Below are 18,485 nucleotides of genomic sequence, written 5' to 3'. Positions count from 1 at the left end.
TGGACGTACTGCCGAATTCTCTAAAACTACGTTGGAGGTGGCTTGTGGTAGAGAAATTAACATAAAATTCTCTGGCAACAGGTCTGGTGGACATTCCTGCAGTCAGCAAGCCCTCAAAACTTGAGACATATGTGGTATTGTGTTGTGTGACAAAAATACACATTTTATTGCTCCCAGCACAAGGTGCACCTGTGTAATGATCATGCTGATTAATCAGCTTCTTGGTATGCCACACCTGTCCCGTGAATGGATTATTTAGGCAAAGTAAAAACGCTCACTGAAAGGGTTTTAAACATATTTGTGAGAAATAAGCTTTTTGTGCTTATGGAACATTTCTGGGATCTTTTATTTCAGATCATGAAACATGGAACCAGCGCATATTTTTGTTCAGTATATTTGTAGTACAGTCACTACTTCTACTACTAGCCCCAATTTTTCTACACTAGTAATTTAAATGTATACACTTGACTACCATAAAAACTGTTTTTAACACTGTTACCATTTGTAGTTACACTTTGTTATTACTCAGAGGACGATTCGGACTGAGGAAATGTATGATTTTTTAAAGCGTTTTGATTTAAGCACTCAGTATTTGGTATTCAGACTTACCTTATGAAGACATTTAGTAGATTTAAAAACATCTAATCTTGTAGATTATTTAGGGTTAGGAAGGCATTTATGAATCTACCTACTTCATGAAAAAAAAACTTGGAGAGCCTTTATACACAAAATTCTAAATGAATTTTGATTTGATTCATTTAGAATGTTTATTCATAAATTCATTCACAAATATTCATCCACTTTTAGTGCACTTCGGAGCATACAAAACTACAGCATGTTATCCATACCTGATTGGAAAAATAGAGAAATTCAAATCAGCTATTTCCACCTTATAAACCAGTATTTTCACTTGTTCATCACATTGACTTTTCATGAACATTTTCACTTAAAAATACATTTCTGCTTATTAAATATATAAATACTCACACTTAAACACACATTGAAACAGTATGTAAACATTATTTCATAAATCTGTCAATATTCTTCTTTACCATTATGTAACAATCAGACAATAGAAATAGTACAAATAGAATGGCTTTCAGTATAAATGGAGATCCAACAGAATATTTGTATCGTCAGGCAGGATACTTTCCACTGTCCAACCCTATTCATAGTTTAAAGTTCCAGATGGACACAATCACAAGGAAAATCATTTATATACTGTCGGGGACAGAGGTGTAATGGAAGTGGATGATAACAGACAAACAGACAAACAGACAGACAGACAGACAGACAGACAGACAGACAGACAGACAGACAGACAGACAGACAGACAGACAGACAGACAGACAGACAGACAGACAGACACACTGTAGTAAATTCTCCTCATGCCATGATTCTCTTCCAGTTCCGTCTACAGTTTGTCCGTTCTTTGCCAGGCTACACATACGGAGTGAAAATACACACATTAACAATGTGAGATTATTAGGAAATTGGGAAATACAAAAAGAGGATAGGAAATGTAAACTAATCATCAAATATTATACCCCAAATTCCTTTGCAGTAACCAACAGTTCAGGGTAGTGTCCACTAGACGTGAAATGTAAGAAAGTGATCCGAAACTTGGGGGAACTATCTGAACATGTACAATAAAAACATGTTTGTTTTCTGTTGCAAAACGTTTCCCTACAGTGTGCGCTAATGAAAACAACCCTGGTGTTCTTAACTTCCAGAGGAGTGAAACAAGGCCTTGCGTCACCTCTCTCTCTCAGTTTGGTATGAGTTTGGTTACGGGTGAGTAGTTGTTCACGATGACCTGGACCACAAAGTCTTTTTGTATCTTAGTGTCCTGGAGCCGGGTCTTATCTGTTAGCAGTTTCCCTGCAAAGAACCAGCGTTGGTGGGCCGCTTCAATATCCTCCTGCCCCTCCAGGGCTGTCTTCAGCTGGGAAATGGAGTCTGACATGGAGGCGCTTATACGTAGGTCCTTACCTGTGGAGGAGAAAGACAATGGTCAAGTTACTTATACAATCAGGGGTCTGTTCAGGAATATAGAATGGCGTCTTTCAATTAAGGACTCTAGCTTCAAGCTTTAAAACTGCAACATTTCTCTCTGCCTCATGGCAAAATCTGTAAAATCGCAGGAAATTAGCAAGAGGAGAGCCTTTAAAAAGTTCCTTCCCAGGGCCGAGACTTGGTTCACCCAGCCATACACTGCCGAAGTCATAGTTAACCTCCTTGTATGCTATTTTGTATCCCACTCAAGTTACGAGGGGGTCCCTGATGAATTTGCTATCACAAAAGTTTGAGAACCCCTGGCATAGGCGATTTCAAGACCCAAAACCTGGTTAGATGGCGTCAAGTTAGCTAAAAGAGTGAGTGACTAACTGTGTACCTTTTTGGCAGAGTGAATGTACAAAGACTTGCCACATCCACAAGAGACACCCACATTATACCCCCCCAAACTCTCGTTGGGCTTCAGTCATGGCAGCTGTACTTCTTCATGACCAAGCCGAAAAAACAAGGCCAAATCTAGAGCTTCAGGCCCCCTTTAAACAGACTGTCAAAAAAGATGATAATAACTAGGCCTGAGGGGCTGACATTCACACTCCACATTATTAGTATTGGAATGACCCTGGGGATTGGGCATAGACTTATATCCTGGGTGGTGTACTACTCTAATCTAGATAGAGGAGTAAGCGAGCTAACTTTGGTCAACTCTGAGTTCAACTCGGGATAACCGGTGACAAAAGTCTTTGAGCCGTGAGTTGAGGACCAATCAAATTAGATTCCCTCCCTCTCGCAAAGAGTGCATCACCATCCCTTCGTTCTCTGGACCATATTTGAGGAATATTTTTTTTTTAATAGTCATATTCAAATACATATCACACGACACAGTTAGAAATGATAGGATGTATTTGAAACATCACACCCAGTAAAACTTCTAATAGCACATTTCACCCCATAGTCTGCTGAATTTGCAGGTTAACTTTTCTTTCATTTTGATTTGGGCAAAAATGAAAATGTGGCACTGACTCCCCCATGAATTGACTTGCAACTAGTCATGTGCGACATGAACACGCAATGTTTGATCAATATTTACCTTTGTAACATGAATGAAGCCTGAGCTTGAATGGGAAGTTAACTGAAGGTAGCTAATTTCAGAAAAGCCTTAGTACATTGATCTAGATTCATAGTATACCACTCTTATCTCAATGAAGAACCCCAGAGAGAAATTGAACAACTAAATGATAAAAGAGAAAAGGAATAGGGTATCTCTTACCGCACGAGAGACGTACTCGTAGCTGGAACTCCTCTTTAGGAGGAGGGGGAGGCATTTTCTGCTCCTTTAGATTGGGAGCTTGGCTCTCATTGGTGCATTCAGTGATGAGGTTCGTGGGAGGGGCTAGAGTGTAGGCAGGAAGCTGGTAGCGGTTCCCCAGCTCATCATAACTCTCTGTCAGCGTACCTGGATGGGACAGATAGACACAAAACAAACTTCAGTAACACTCAGTGACAAGTCCTATCTGAAATTAACCCCCAGCATCTAGGGACCCCTAGACTAGAGGTGGCCAACCCTCTGCCCGGATCTACAGCACAGGCTTTTGCTCTAGCCCTGCTGAAACACACCCGATTCTGCAATGATCTGTTTAGAAAAAAATACTAGAATGATGCAATACCACATGTCAAACATGCACATACATTAGAGAGGAGCTTTCCCCCTCTGCTGTGTCCATAATGTCTATGTAGCTAAATCCCTGAGGTCTTGTCATGCTGCCCAGGACTATTATATAACTACACAGCAGTAATCTGACAACCAGAGACACACAGATCTCAAATCAGCTAACTGGTCATGAATTATGTCACCCGTAGCCTGGTGGAACCAGACCGATCGCAGTGTTAAGTGAAACATAAATGGTAAGCCCTCTGTCATGTGATCAGGCTGGTTCCATCAGGACACATCACACAGGCTATAAAAATACATGGTGGAGCGATTACTATATTGATGCCAGTGCAATCCATTCAGATCTCCACAAGTGCATATAGGGAGTTACACTCCCTATCTAGAACCTAATATGGTTCTTTGGATGTTGCCATAGGAGAAACCTTTGAAGAACCCTTGTTGGTTCTAAGCAGAACCGTTTTGGGTTCCATGTAAAACCCTTTCCACAGGGAGGTTCTACATGAAATCAAAAATTATTCTAACTGGAACCAAAAAGGATTTTACCTGGAACCAAAAAGGGTTCCCCTATGGGGACAGCCGGAGAACACTTTTGGGGTCGATTTGGGTTTAGGCATAGGATCGATATAGCATTATAATGTCTGTCAGGTTGGTGCCAAATGTTATAAATACTCATTTTATATTAGTTAGATGTTACAAGTTAGTTATTAAGATGGAACGTGTGTGTGTGTGTGTGTGTGTGTGTGTGTGTGTGTGTGTGTGTGTGTGTGTGTGTGTGTGTGTGTGTGTGTGTGTGTGTGTGTGTGTGTGTGTGTGTGTGTGTGTGTGTGTGTGTATGCGCGTCTCACCGTGTGGTAGTGTGATGCAGGCTCCATCCACAATGGCCTGAGCCAGTTCCAGGTCGTTAACCTCTGCAGCCACTGCTGCCGCTCGGAGCGCGTCCCAAATCTCCTTCCTGCCGTCAAAGGCTGGAGCCGTGTCCCAAAACTCATCCCTCTTACTCCTCAGCTGGCCCTCAGTCATAGGGTACTCACTCTTCCATTTAGGGCACTCCTTCTTAAGGGGCTCATTGCGTCCTGAATGGAAATAAAGAAAAAGTAAATACATCAGGTTGCGTATATTTAATGAGGATATTCAATTCAGCGTTTCGATCTGAATGTACACTGCCATTCCTCTGAATATCATGTAATAGAACACTTATTACAGAGTGTAGCTTACTAGCTCTCATTCATTGTAATTTTTTAAATGCCAATCATGTGTGGCTGGAGCTAGCCATTATATAAAGGATTATTAGGGGGCTTGTCTATATTCAGAAGTAGGACATCAATTGATAAACAGTGAGTGAAAAAACATATAGGGAGAACAGAAGCAACCAAAGCAGAATTGTATAATTTGACAAAATAGGACAGAAGTGAATAGTCCTGGACCTCAACATGCAAGCACACCACATTCTAGAAAAACAAAACTTTGCATGAAACATGAAGATCAGATGCATTCATCTTCAAGGTGGATAACAATCAGCTTACAAGATGGACAGAACCCCAGAATAACAATAAACACCAATCATTATATAAAAAGGTGACAAGTAAATGTAACGAGGCAGAAAGTAATCCTCAACAGGAATAGTTATTTAGACACTCGGTTAATGCCTGCCTCTGAGAGAACCAGAAACCTTTGAGTAAATCTTCACTGTGGTTGTTAGGTTGGCCTCGGTCCCTAGGTCTCTCAAGGTTTAAAGATTGGCCGGAGTTCAGATATATCTGGGGCTTAACATTATACTGCTGAAGCACATCTCAAGAAGAGGTGTGTGTACCCCTCTGTAAGCATCTTCAGCGTAGAGACTATAATAGTGGTAGTAATTGTGGTCATAGTGGAGTATACAGTACAGGAAACTAAGGTCACTTTGATTCAGAGAAATCAAAGTGATTATGTATAGTGCCGTGGACTATCCAGAGTTATATCCACACACACTCATTTTAGTGGACAACAGTCCAGTGGATTACCACAGTAATCAGGCACCACATAACAGGATTTAGCTCCTGCTATCCCACAATGCACTGCTCTGAGAGGTGAGTGCTGAGTGGAGACTGACAGGTGACTCAACGGACCTGAAAATGATGATAACTGCAAATCCATATTTCTTAGATCACCAACGAACATTAACCTGAAATGGGAATGAAAAGCATACAACCAGGGGTGCAACTATCACTGGGAACAGGGGGGACATGACCCAGATACTCCCTTGTTACAGTCTGTAGCTGCAACAGCAGATGTTCTGACTTTATATACAGCACTCTTTTGTTTTTTACCTTTATTTAACCAGGCAAGTCCGTTAAGAACACATTCTTATTTTCAATGATGGCCTGGGAACAATGGGTTAACTGCTTGTTCAGAGGCAGAATGACAGATTTGTACCTTGTCAGCTCAGGGGTTTGAACTTGCAACCTTCCGGTTACTAGTCCAATGCGCTAACCACTAGGCTACCCTGCCGCCCCCTCTTTGAGAGAGGTAGTTAGCAAACCAGACCAAAGACCCCTCAGAGACACCAATACTCCTTAGCTGGCCCACAAGAATCGAATGGTCTACCATATCAAAAGCTTTGGCCAAGTCAATTAAAATAGCAGCACAACTTTTCTTAGAATCAAGGGCAATGGTGACATCATTGAGGACCTTTAAGGTTGCAGTGACACATCCATAACCTGAGCGGAAACGAGATTGCGTACCCGAGAGAATACTATAAACGTCAAAAAAGCCAGTCAGTTGATTATTGACAAGTTTTTCCAACACTGATAAACAGGGCAAAATAGAAATTGGCCAATAAACAGTTAGGATCAGCTTGATCTACCCCTTTAAATAAAGGTCGCACCGTGGCTGCCTTCCAAGCAATGAGAACCTCCCCAGAGAGGAGAGACAAGGTAAAAAGGTCAGAGATAGGCTTGGCGATGATAGGGGAAGCAACATTTATACCCCCTGCTGAGCTAGTAGTGTAACAGAAACGTAACGTTGCTACAGTAATGTTTCATCCCCTCTCTACTGAAGTTGTGTCTCAAGAGAATGAACTACTGTGATTGCTCAATTAAACATTTTGTGATTATGCTGCAGGACTTAAGAGGTAAGTTGTGGTTTAGTACGGTACCCTGCGTCACTACTCCAGGCCAGAGCAAGGGGGAGTTAGTTAGAGCACTGATTATGCCTTTGGGTCCCATGGCGCTACTTTGACTAACTGACAATGAATGGGCGACATACACCAAATAGAAACTAATAATTGTGCACGACTTCAAAACTGAATTTCAATTAACTGAATGATGAGGATGAAGAAAGTGATTGAATTTAGAACAATAGCGTAAGAATTGCTATTCCTCTGTCCTGATTGTGCACACCCAGAAAAATACACTTTTTTTTGTTACTACTTGTCAGTATTACTTAGTAAAACTGTTGTTACACTAAGGTTTTTATTCTAAGATAAACTTAGACTTCAATTAGGGTGATTATTTTGCGCTTACTGTAGTACTGCAGCCTACTCCCGACCAGTCACGTTGTACAGAGCTCGAGTGGTGCAGTGGTATAAGACACTGCATCAGAGTGCAAACTGCGTTGCTACCAGTGCTGAGCATGACTGAGTGCACACCCAGAAAAATACCATGAGGTGATGGTAGATTTTGGTTTCTCTCCCTTTAAAAACAGAAATAAATCATTCTAAATAACAAACTGGCTTTATTTACAAATTAATAACAATGTCTCACCCCATGTTCAAGGATGGCCATTTTCCTCGCTCACTTTACATTATTTGAAAACAAAATCTCGAAAATCTCGTTATTTTTTAAACAAGCCACAGAAAGTTGGTTGCAATTTCAGTTTAATCCACCAGAAAAGACCGAACAAATAATACAACAAAAATTGTGGTTAAACTCAAACATACTAATTGATTAAAAAAACTGTAGCAATTGGAACCTTTAACAAGTGTAAGGGGGAAAAGTATTATAATTAATATTAACCCTTGTTTTTCACAAATGTATCAGGCTGTGAATTCTGCAAACAATGTTTCTAGGACGGGCTATTAACAGGACAATATATATATTGGTCATGTTGATCACGGCTCCCGAGTGGCGCAGTCGTCTAAGGTGCAAGAGGATTCACTACAATCTCTGGTTTGAATCCAGGCTGTATCACATCCGACCGTGATTGGAAAGTCCCATAGGGTGGACAAATGGCTCTTAGATATTATTTTAGAATCTTCCAATCCTCTAAATGTCATTGAATCAAATATTTGTAGATATTCTGTAGGCCTACCGTAGGTGACATGAGTATCACTAGTGTTGAGTAATGTGGTGTAGATATTATTTATTTAAAAAGCCTATTGAAGTTCGAAGCAATTGAATTTGAAGCATCAAATGCTTCACAAATCTGCCCTCTGGTGATCAAACTAGCACTAACTAGCATTAATGGTAACAGTGGCTGACAATTAAATAACGTGCCATAGAATTCTGCGGCAACTTGCAAGGTGTGCTGCAGTATGACACAACTTTTAAAGTTAGAACCACTGTAGCTAGCTAGTAGATACCACAGCCAGTTCAGCTCTAGTCCCCGCCCGGCCAAACTGAGCAATCAGGGGAGAAGGTCCTTGGCCAGGGATGTGACCAAGCACCCGATGGTGACTCTGATAGAGCTCCAAAGTTCCTCTGTGGAGATGGGAGAACCTTCCAGAAGGACAACCATCTCTGCAGCACTCCACCAATCAGGCATTTATGCTAGAGTGGCCAGACAGGAGCCACTCCTCAGTAAAAGGAACATGACAGCCCGCTTGGAGTTTGCCAAAAGGTACCTAAAGGACTTTCAGACCATGAGAAACAAGATTCTCTGGTCTGATGAAACCAAGATTGAACTCTTTGGCCTGCATGCCAAGTGTCACGTCTGGATGAAACCTGCACCATCCCAGTGAAGCATGGTGGTGGCAGCATCATGCTGTGGGGATGTTTTTCAGCGACAGGGAGACTAGTCAGGATTGAGGGAAAGATGAACAGAGCAAATTACAGAGAGATCATTGATGAAAACCTGCTCCAGAGCGCTCAGGACCTCAGACTGGGGCGAAGGTTCACCTTCCAAGAGGACAACAACCCTAAGCACACGCCAAGCTTGTAACGTCATACCCAAGAAGTCTTGAGGTTGTAATCACTGCCAAAGGTGTTTCAATAAAGTACTGACTAAAGGATCTGAATACTTTTGAAAACTTGATATTTCAGTAGTTTATTTTTAATACATTTACAAAAAAATCTAACAAACTGTTTTTGCTTTGTCACTACAGGTATTGTATGTAGATTTATGAGGGGGGAAATCAATTTTAGAATATGGCTCTAACGTAACAAAATGTAGAAAACGTCAAGGGGTCTGAATACTTTCCGAATGCACTGTTTATACCTAAATGATCTTTACCAGTTTAATTTTTTTATTTTTTATTACACCATTTCTGAAATATTATATTTAAGTATGTAAATGAGGAAATATACTGTAAATGTGCCTTATACCACCAAACCACTTCTCTGGACACTAAATGAAGTGTGAGAGCAAAATTACAAGATCATGTTATAATAATGTTATTGCATCAAATGGTTGTTTTATGGAATAGAATAGGTTTCTTAGAACACTCTGTGTGTGAGTTGGGCCTTTGGGGCTTAATGCTGGCAGTGGATTTACGATGCCTTGGTGATAACACATAAAGACAGCATTCCATTGCATGAGTTGGTGTTTGTGTGTCCCGGGAGGTACCAGGGTGGAGATGGCTCGGGTATGGTTAATTGTGAGGGGAGCCTTGTTTGGGGTCCAGACCCTGTTTTCCACACAATCAGAACAGTCTTTACGGCAGATACTGTCTGCTGTGAATTATAAAATTATTTAATGCGTCTCACCTTGTGACCCATTCCACACATCTGTTGTTTGTCATGTAGACTAAGGGAGTGTATCTTTGCTATAAATGGTGTTTGTATTCTTTGTCTCAGGGCTCTCAATGAATCATCTAAGGGTGGTTTGTCGACTAGCCATCGTTAATGCAGAGCACTCACATCATTCACGTGTGTGTGTGTGTGTGTGTGTGTGTGTGTGTGTGTGTGTGTGTGTGTGTGTGTGTGTGTGTGTGTGTGTGTGTGTGTGTGTGTGTGTGTGTGTGTGTGTGTGTGTGTGTGACATACTCTCCGTATTAATAAGTGAGTAAATATTTAGTTTATTATTAGTATAACTCTGACTTGTGTGATAACTTTGTCTCTCCTCATTTGATAAAGAAATAAGCACCACAAAAGTCAGCAGATTTTGGGGGTTTTCATTTGAATAAGACACTCCAGGACAGTTCACAGATTGCGGATAAACACTATTTTCATCTTAACATAAAAAACCCCACTAATGCCATGTTTGAGCAATGTATTTCTGCATATATTGTATTCTCTAAGATATCACATAATTTTCAAGATATCAACAAATGCTTATACAGTGGGGCAAAAAAGTATTTCGTCAGCCACCGACTGTGCAAGTTCTCCCACTTAAAAAGATGAGAGGCCTGTAATTTTCATCATAGGTGCACTTCAACTATGACAGACAAAATGAGAAAAAGAAATCCAGAAAATCACATTGTAGGATTTTTTAGGAATTTATTTGCAAATTATGGTGGAAAATAAGTATTTGGTCAATAACAAAAGTTTATCTCAATACTTTGTTATATACCCTTTGTTGGTAATGAAAGAGGTCAAATGTTTTCTGTAAGTCTTCACAAGATTTTCACACACTGTTGCTGGTATTTTGGCCCATTCCTCCATGCAGATCTCCTCTAGAGCAGTGATGTTTTGGGGCTGTTGCTGGGCAACACAGACTTTCAACTCCCTCCAAAGATTTTCTATGGGGATGAGATCTGGAGACTGGCTAGGCCACTCCAGGACCTTGAAATGCTTCTTACGAAGCCACTCCTTTGTTGCCCAGGCGGTGTGTTTGGGATCATTGTCATGCTGAAAGACTCAGCCACGTTTCATCTTCAATGCCCTTGCTGATGGAAGGAGGTTTTCACTCAAAATCTCACGATACATGGCCCCATTCATTCTTTCCTTTACACGGATCAGTCGTCCTGGTCCCTTTGCAGAAAATCAGCCCCAAAGCATGATGTTTCCACCCCCATGCTTCACAGTAGGTATGGTGTTCTTTGGATGCAACTCAGCAATCCTCGTCCTCCAAACACGACAAGTTGAGTTTTTACCAAAAAGTTATATTTTGGTTTCATCTGACCATATGACATTCTCCCAATCTTCTTCTGGATCATCCAAATGCTCTCTAACAAACAGACGGGCCTGGACATGTACTGGCTTAAGCAGGGGGACACGTCTGGCACTGCAGGATTTGAGTCGCTGGCGGCATAGTGTGTTACTAATGGTAGGCTTTGTTTCTTTGGTGCCAGCTCTCTGCAGGTCATTCACTAGGTCCCCCCGTGTGGTTCTGGGATTTTTGCTCACCGTTCTTGTGATCATTTTGACCCCACGGGGTGAGATCTTGCGTGGAGCCCCAGATCGAAGGAGATTATCAGTGGTCTTGTATGTCTTCCATTTCCTAATAATTGCTCCCACAGTTGATTTCTTCAAACCAAGCTGCTTACCTATTGCAGATTCAGTCTTCCCAGCCTGGTGCAGGTCTACAATTTTGTTTCTGGTGTCCTTTGACAGCTCTTTGGTCTTGGCCATGGAGTTTGGAGTGTGACTGTTTGAGGTTGTGGACAGGTATGTTTTATACTGAGCCTCTTAAAGAAGAAGTTACAGGTCTGTGAGAGCCAGAAATCTTGCTTGTTTGTAGGTGACCAAATACTTATTTTCCACCATAATTTGCAAATAAATTCATTAAAAATCCTACAATGTGATTTTCTGGATTTTTTTTCTCATTTTGTCTGTCATAGTTGAAGTGTACCTATGATGAAAATTACAGGCCTCTCTCATCTTTTTAAGTGGGATAACTTGCACAATTGGTGGCTGACTAAATACTTTTTTGCCCCACTGTAAGTCTAAAGAATACATTTCAGAAGAAGCAGACAAAATGTGGTGAATGCACATGCTTCTGAAGCTAAGATATGATACATCCATATCCATCACATCCACAACCGTTATGGATGTTACGGATATCATAACGCTGAAAAAGGATACTGAAAAAAAGAGAACAATTATAAACCACATAAAACCTTGACGAAAGAGAGCTTTATAAGAGACATTTTCAAGACGATCTGATGTAGAGGCATATTTTACATGTAACGTCGCTTGTCCCAATCACACCCCTATCTTCACAAGACGTAAGAACTAGCAAATAAAACTCAAGACACTTCTATTCGGGCATCATCAAAATCTTAACTTCATAACAAACACTGGCGGACAACTGTGAGTGGGAAAACAAGCTCTGTGAGAACTTTCTAAACGCTGTGAAATATGATTGTCTGAAAAGCCATATTTGAGACATGGCCTCCTATTATGTAATGGACAAATCTAAATGTAACTATTTCATAAAAGGGACATAGTGAATGCTATGGAGTGTCTATCGGGGACTGCAAAACACTGAACAAAGTACTGATTTGCCCCTAGAATCACATAATAGGCATTACAATGCCTTGGGTGATGGCACTGGTATAGTAGAACAGGAGAGAGGTCAGAGCTAACAGAATGATCCCAGGGCAGCCACCTGGACTTCAGCCCGTCTACCAAACCCTTTCCAGGAAGTAGATTAGAGGAGTAGATCAGAAACTGGAGGTTCTGATGAATGGGATAGTACTTACTGCACAGCCAAAAGCACAATGACCCCTAAAGTTTAAATCTGTGACTCCCTTGAATACCAGTCAACAAAAATCCTTGCATCAATGCACTCATATTTCATGCAAATCTAAAGAATTTATGTTTCCCTCATACAGGCAGTGGCTATAATGGAAGTTTGATGCTGGTCTCCAGCCCTGACATATGGTGCACAATACATCAACAGTCAAACATCACTGGAAAACATACAAATCCTTTGTGTGCAGCAGGTTAGGCTGAGTTTAACGGCGATCCCGCCACTTTCAACCTCACATTCATTATCTCCAGCACCAAATCAGTGCCTACATATGTGAAAACAGAGCCTTTCTATGATCTGTGTTTAAAAGAAAATAAGAAGGTCCTAAAAAATGCTTCTCTGACACCACAGGGTAGGATTAGCAAGAGGGATGGTATTTTGTTGCTCCCCACATCACTGTGGATCTCATAGTGTTTTAAAATCATGTTTTAACTTTTGATGATGTCATGGGGTAGAACTTTTTAAATTTATATTTCTTCCTACAAAAGGTAGAAATGTGCCATTTTCACATATTTAGATACTGGTATTATGTTTGAGATAATGAAAACTAGTTTGAAAAGTGGTGGAATTGCCCTTTAATAGTCACTATAATATAGTTATTACACACGTTTGACTCCTGATACTACTACAGTATATTTCCGTAATTATTAGTCTAAATCCCCTTATTTACACTACACACTTCCTTCCCCTCATAACCCTTCAGGGGGGTTGGGTTAAATGCGGAAGACACATTTCAGTTGAATACATTCAGTTGGACAACTGACTAGCTATCCCCCTTTCCCTTTCCCTTCATAAACATCCCCTGTCCCGTTAACTGAATTCATGAAATGAGGTAGGTTATATTAACACGTCACACTATAGCTTAAGACAGATATATTACAACCTAATAACAAGTTGTTACTAATATCTAAATGACCACATCTTACACTTCTTCAACTTGACATGTTGGAAAACAAACTACACATAGACTTAATACTTGTATGTTAATGGCAATTGAAGCTCTAGAACGATGAGGCTCACTAGCACAGTCATCCAGCACTCCAACAATCCATAGTCCATCTGCATCCATACTCACTTTTCAGCACCACCTTAATGGGAGACTGTGAGGGGTGGTACGGATGGTAGTCCCTAGAGTTAGCGACTCCCATGTTCTTCTCTTTCTCTCTCCCAGAGATTTTATGTGTGTGTCAGACACACAATCTCTTAGTTCCAGATACCGTTGTTTAAATCAAACACAACACTGACTCAGCGTCAGAAAAAAACAGCCCTTCAGAGACTCCAACCAGAAATGTAAGCTTACGTCTAAGGTTGCAGTGGTCAAGGGTATGTTCCCACCACCTGGACGAGATTCTTTGGCTATCCGTGACGACTACAGTTATCCTTGTGGAGTCTGAGCTAGGTTAGCTAGCCGTTGTGACACTTCCCTAGTTCTTTACTAACGAATGCCTTAATAACACACACACACACACACACACACACACACACACCCAGCCACCCAAAATACCACAGGATCAATATATGACAGATGGAATATCTGGCTGCATATGCCATAAACAGCATCTATCAATAGTATCCTATCCAGATTGGCTAGGTAGGCAGCTAATGCTTACACAACAGCACAAATCCAATTAGCTATTTAGGGGAAGAGGTCAAGAATAACCCAAGTCAACACCACAACCCCATTATAGACTTTAAACTCTGGTCAGACCATGCTAATCTGCTGTGAATGGGATTGCACCTGTTGATGGGCAGTTCTAGGTAGAATCCATTGTACATCTCTTTGGGGGGAGGGGAGGGGGCTACTTCTTGGTATAATCCAATGTATAGGTTACCTGTTTGTTAAGAAACAAACTTGGCCTTGGAAAGTTCCAGGTATGATCCATTGCAGACCAGCCTAGACCAGAGACTATAGCTTCTGTAGAAGGTTCTTACATTAGCTTAACCATCATTTATATATTATGCCAATTACGCTTTTATCCAAAGTGACTAACAGTCATGCGCGCATCCATTTTATGTACGGGTGATCCACAGAATCAAACCCACTATCCTGGCATTGCAACCGCCATGCTCTACCAACTGAGCAACAGAGGACCACGTACAATCATATGATAATCCTAACAAAAAGGACCAAATGTTTTTGTTATCATAGGTGACATTGTAAACAAATAATCTAGTATATAGGTAAATCCATTTGAATTAAATCACTTTTTGCCCACACCCCTTTTCATTTAAACAAAACTTTCAATACGTGTTTGCCCATAGAAGGTCAGAAAGGGACTTTTTTGACCTGAATGCCAAAATATTTAGGAATTAGAGGGGATCAAAGTTTAAACCCTGTTTGAAAGCTGATGGGTTCCTTCTCTTTTTAAGATGCCATCAAAACTCTGTTTTCTCACAGTTTTTCATGGCACAGCCTATAGAAATGTTGCAAAACAGGAACACATTTAATCTTATGCATCAACCAGCTATGAGGAGCTGGCTCTCGCTGCGCAACAGGTGATCATATTCTGCTATAACTCTGAATAACAGGGCTCTAATGAAGTGTTTGATTTGATTTCCGATTGCATTTGCATTGATGTCAGAGTGATTAGAGGGACACTAGCAACTGGCAGTTAGCAAGTTTGGTAGGCTACTACTAAGGACCATCGGAAGCATTAGAGCACAGTTTTGGAGAAGTCTAGTTACTGTGACTCAATGGTCACGTGGAATTTCAATGCGGTAATGACTGACTGCCAGTGGTAATATGGTCACCATAACAGCCCTAGTTACGGTGTTTCTGTAACACAATTGAGATGGAGTTTGCAAAACAAATAGCCACTGGATTGATGCAAATAATCATGATATCATTCTGCCTGGTTACGTTAGGCTACTTTGAGTGAGGTATACACAATGCCCACGGAAGAAAAGTGGGTATATGACGTATACCCTCCACTACACCACTGTCTGCAGAGCATTATACAGTCAGAATTTCTTACCTCCTCGTTTTTTGCTCCATGTAGAGGTCCTGGCAGGCCCTGGTCCGTCTAGCTGATCCCTCCCCACACACCCGCCCATGACTGTCTCTGCAGAGCCATACAATTACATAACATCAGTAGCTACATAACATCAGGAAAACACACACACACGCACACACACAGGAAAGAGATAAAAGATTAACAGTTATCAGTCAGTTATAATGTTGCCAAACAAATGTAAGGGGAGCTATTGAAATATAGAAACAAAACAAATCATAAACATTGTGTTTTTTTAATTCATCCAAAGACAATACTTGTCAGTATGATATATACCTGCAAAACACATCTCAGATTTGAATGGTCAATGACATTGGCTCATTGTTTAATTGGTAATGCTGTAATGGCAACGTTTACATGCCACATCTACCATGAGCTGTCAACGTGTCTGACAGCTCGAGCTCACAAACTGCAATTAAGATAGCAAGATGGCTGTTTCCATTAGCCTGAAGACCTGACATTGAATTGCATTGGATTGGATTCAACATTCTGCATAAATGAGCATTTGGATCAGGAAAGTTCTCTCTCAACCTCTACAAACCCAGTATGTTTAATAAAATTATATTTTACTGGTTGTCGCGTGGTTGGTCCTTTTGTAGGTAAGAATGTGAGACAATATATCCACAGGAAAGTATGATTACACTAACCTTTGGAAAGCACTGGTAGTCACCTGAAGCACCTGCAGAAACATATAAACACATGCACGAGCTCCTGCTGATGCTTTAGATGATATAAATCTGAACGCATAGTACTTTGAAACGTTAATGTAATTATATTGTCCTATGGATATATTGTCTCACATTCATACCTGCAAAATGACAAACCACACAGACAACCAGTAAAGTAAATTACAATATAATTGTATTCTAGCCTGGGCAGCCACTAAAGACGAGCCTCGGAATGCTAGTCCCAGATGTTGCATGTCGCATTCAGACAATCCGGTTGCATCAAACTGAAGGGGAAGAAAGTAAGCATAGTACTCACTTTTTTCTGCCTTTTCAAAATGAAATTTAGTTATGGAGGAAATCGAAGCCTTGCATGAATGGAGAATGGTCTATGTACGAACCGGTCGCTGGGGGGTCACAAGTGTATCACCAGCTGTACACATCAAGCCAAGATGATAGTAAAGATCCATAAAACCACTAGCGGCTTCCCAGGCAAATTTCATTCAACATTCTGGATTGTGGGATTGAGAGGAATTTTTCTGATCCACATACATGCTCATTTATGCCCAACGTAGAATTGAATGCAATTCGATATCGGGTCTTCAGTCTGTTTCCACATGTCTTGGTTTTGTATCTATCAAATCAATGCAACCGTAGCTTAAAAACTACACACATTAAACAATTCTGTCAGCGCTGTTATTTGCAATGATTGCATTGGTAAACAATCAATTCAACAAAACAGGTTTTCATTTACCAGATATCCAGTTCGTTAAACTCAGCATTTGTCTGCAGTTGGTTTGCCACATCCAAATAACTTAAAATCCAAAGTTAGTTCTGGATTCAGCTGCAGTGATACGTGAGATGAGACACGAGTCAGCAGCTTTGCGCTGTGTCTGTCCTGTCACCTTTGCGCCAACAGGTGCCTATTCTCACAGCCGCTGTGCCAAACCTGACCTGTGTGACGCTAGCCGTAATAAGGAATAGCCACAATAGTGATATTTGAGGTTCGCCTTAAAAATAAAAGTCCCCATTGAACGTGATTCAAACGGATATAAATAGTGGAATCATGGACTAGATTTTTTTGTTAAATAAAAAAAATATTTATTTAGATCATGCTCAAGGTCGGAATGTTCTATAAAAATTCAACGAAAGACAATAATTAGTTAATTTTACACAAAAAATAAAACATCCGTTGAATTAGTACTCTGGATGTATTAGACTTTAAAATTGCATTGGAGACAGTGCATTCGGAAAGTATTCAGACCCCTTGACTTTTTCCACATTTTGGTACGTTACAGCCTTATTCTAAAACTGATTAAGTAGTTTTTTCCCCTCAATCTACACATTATTGCATTTTGTTAAATTTATAACATTCCGACCTTGTTAAGCGTTATCTGGTCAAAATATGGAATGGTTCCACTATTTGTTGTATCCGTTTGAATAATTTTCAACGAGGCAACTTTTATTTTGAAGGCAAACCGCATATTCCACTAGCATGGCTAATCCTTATTGTGGCTAGCTTCACACGGGCCCAAGACTGTGCCTGCTCTGACCCCTGCGTCCCAAAACTAGATTATCTTTTCGTTCGAATAAAAAAGGCCGCGGTATAAAAACTAGAGTTGATGTACTTGCAATAGATTGAAAATGCCCTGCGCCGTGTCTGATAAGGTAAACATGTGGATTCATCCATGCAATCAATCTGCAGCTTGTTTATAGATTTAATCGCCTTTCACTCGGCGTTCACTGTCCTAACGACAAATTAATCGGAAACGCATGCGCAGTATAAACAGCAGCAGCAAGAAATATCTAGCTAAATCAACCATTTCTCTTAAAACAGCCAGCCATAAAATGGTACACATGCATGTATGTAAATATAGTTCATTAAGAACCCTACATCAAATAGAAAATTGTTCAGACCATATATTTCCTGATTTTTATTTAGATGAAGAACATTTGAGATAAATTATTCCCCATAAAACTACAATGCCCCCATCCACAGGGCACGAGTGGTCATTGAACGATTTGATGAGCACGAAAACGATGTAAACCATATGCCATTGTCGTCTCAGTCACCAGATCTCAACCCAATTGAACATTTATGGGATATTCTGGAGCAGCGCCTGAGACAGCATTTTCCACCACCATCAACAAAACAGCAAATCATGGAATTTCTCGTGAAAGAATCGTGTCACATCCCTCCAAAAGAGTTCCAGACAATTGTAAAATCTATGCCAAGGTGCATTGAAGCGGTTCTAGCTCGTGGTGGCCCAATGCCCTATTATGACACTTTATGTT

The 18,485-nt window shown here is 40.6% G+C and overlaps 1 protein-coding gene across 2 annotated transcripts; it reads right to left on the bottom strand.

Moving 5' to 3' along the window:
• Positions 1 to 792: 792 nt before the first annotated feature.
• On the bottom strand, positions 793 to 16,996 carry LOC135511681 (ubiquitin domain-containing protein 1-like). Of its 2 annotated transcripts, XM_064933161.1 has the most exons (5): positions 16,945 to 16,996; positions 15,490 to 15,576; positions 4,531 to 4,758; positions 3,284 to 3,469; positions 793 to 1,992 (listed from the first exon to the last, which is right to left on the bottom strand). In XM_064933161.1, exons 1-5 carry the CDS (start codon positions 16,994 to 16,996, stop codon positions 1,769 to 1,771), a joined length of 777 nt encoding a protein of 258 aa, XP_064789233.1. In that variant the 3' UTR covers positions 793 to 1,768. The 2 variants fall into 2 exon arrangements, with proteins under 2 accessions (XP_064789233.1, XP_064789234.1); XM_064933162.1 differs by lacking the exons at positions 15,490 to 15,576; positions 16,945 to 16,996 and adding an exon at positions 13,590 to 13,662.
• Between the last annotated feature and the right edge of the window lie 1,489 nt (positions 16,997 to 18,485).

This window comes from Oncorhynchus masou, chromosome 24, assembly GCF_036934945.1.
Source record: "Oncorhynchus masou masou isolate Uvic2021 chromosome 24, UVic_Omas_1.1, whole genome shotgun sequence".
Taxonomy (NCBI): Eukaryota; Metazoa; Chordata; class Actinopteri; order Salmoniformes; family Salmonidae; genus Oncorhynchus; species Oncorhynchus masou.
This window is presented reverse-complemented; position numbering and strand designations above follow the sequence as displayed.

Bases quoted from the DNA above. Each gene is read 5' to 3' on its own strand.
- LOC135511681 (XM_064933161.1), bottom strand. From the start codon at position 16,996: ATGTGGCAAACCAACTGCAGACAAATGCTGAGTTTAACGAACTGGATA. The intron at 4,759-15,489 runs GTAAGAAATTCT...ATTTCCATTCAG, and splicing joins ATGGAGCAAAAAACGAGGAG to GACGCAATGAGCCCCTTAAG. The intron at 1,993-3,283 runs GTAAGAGATACC...TCTCCTCCACAG, and splicing joins ACGAGTACGTCTCTCGTGCG to GTAAGGACCTACGTATAAGC.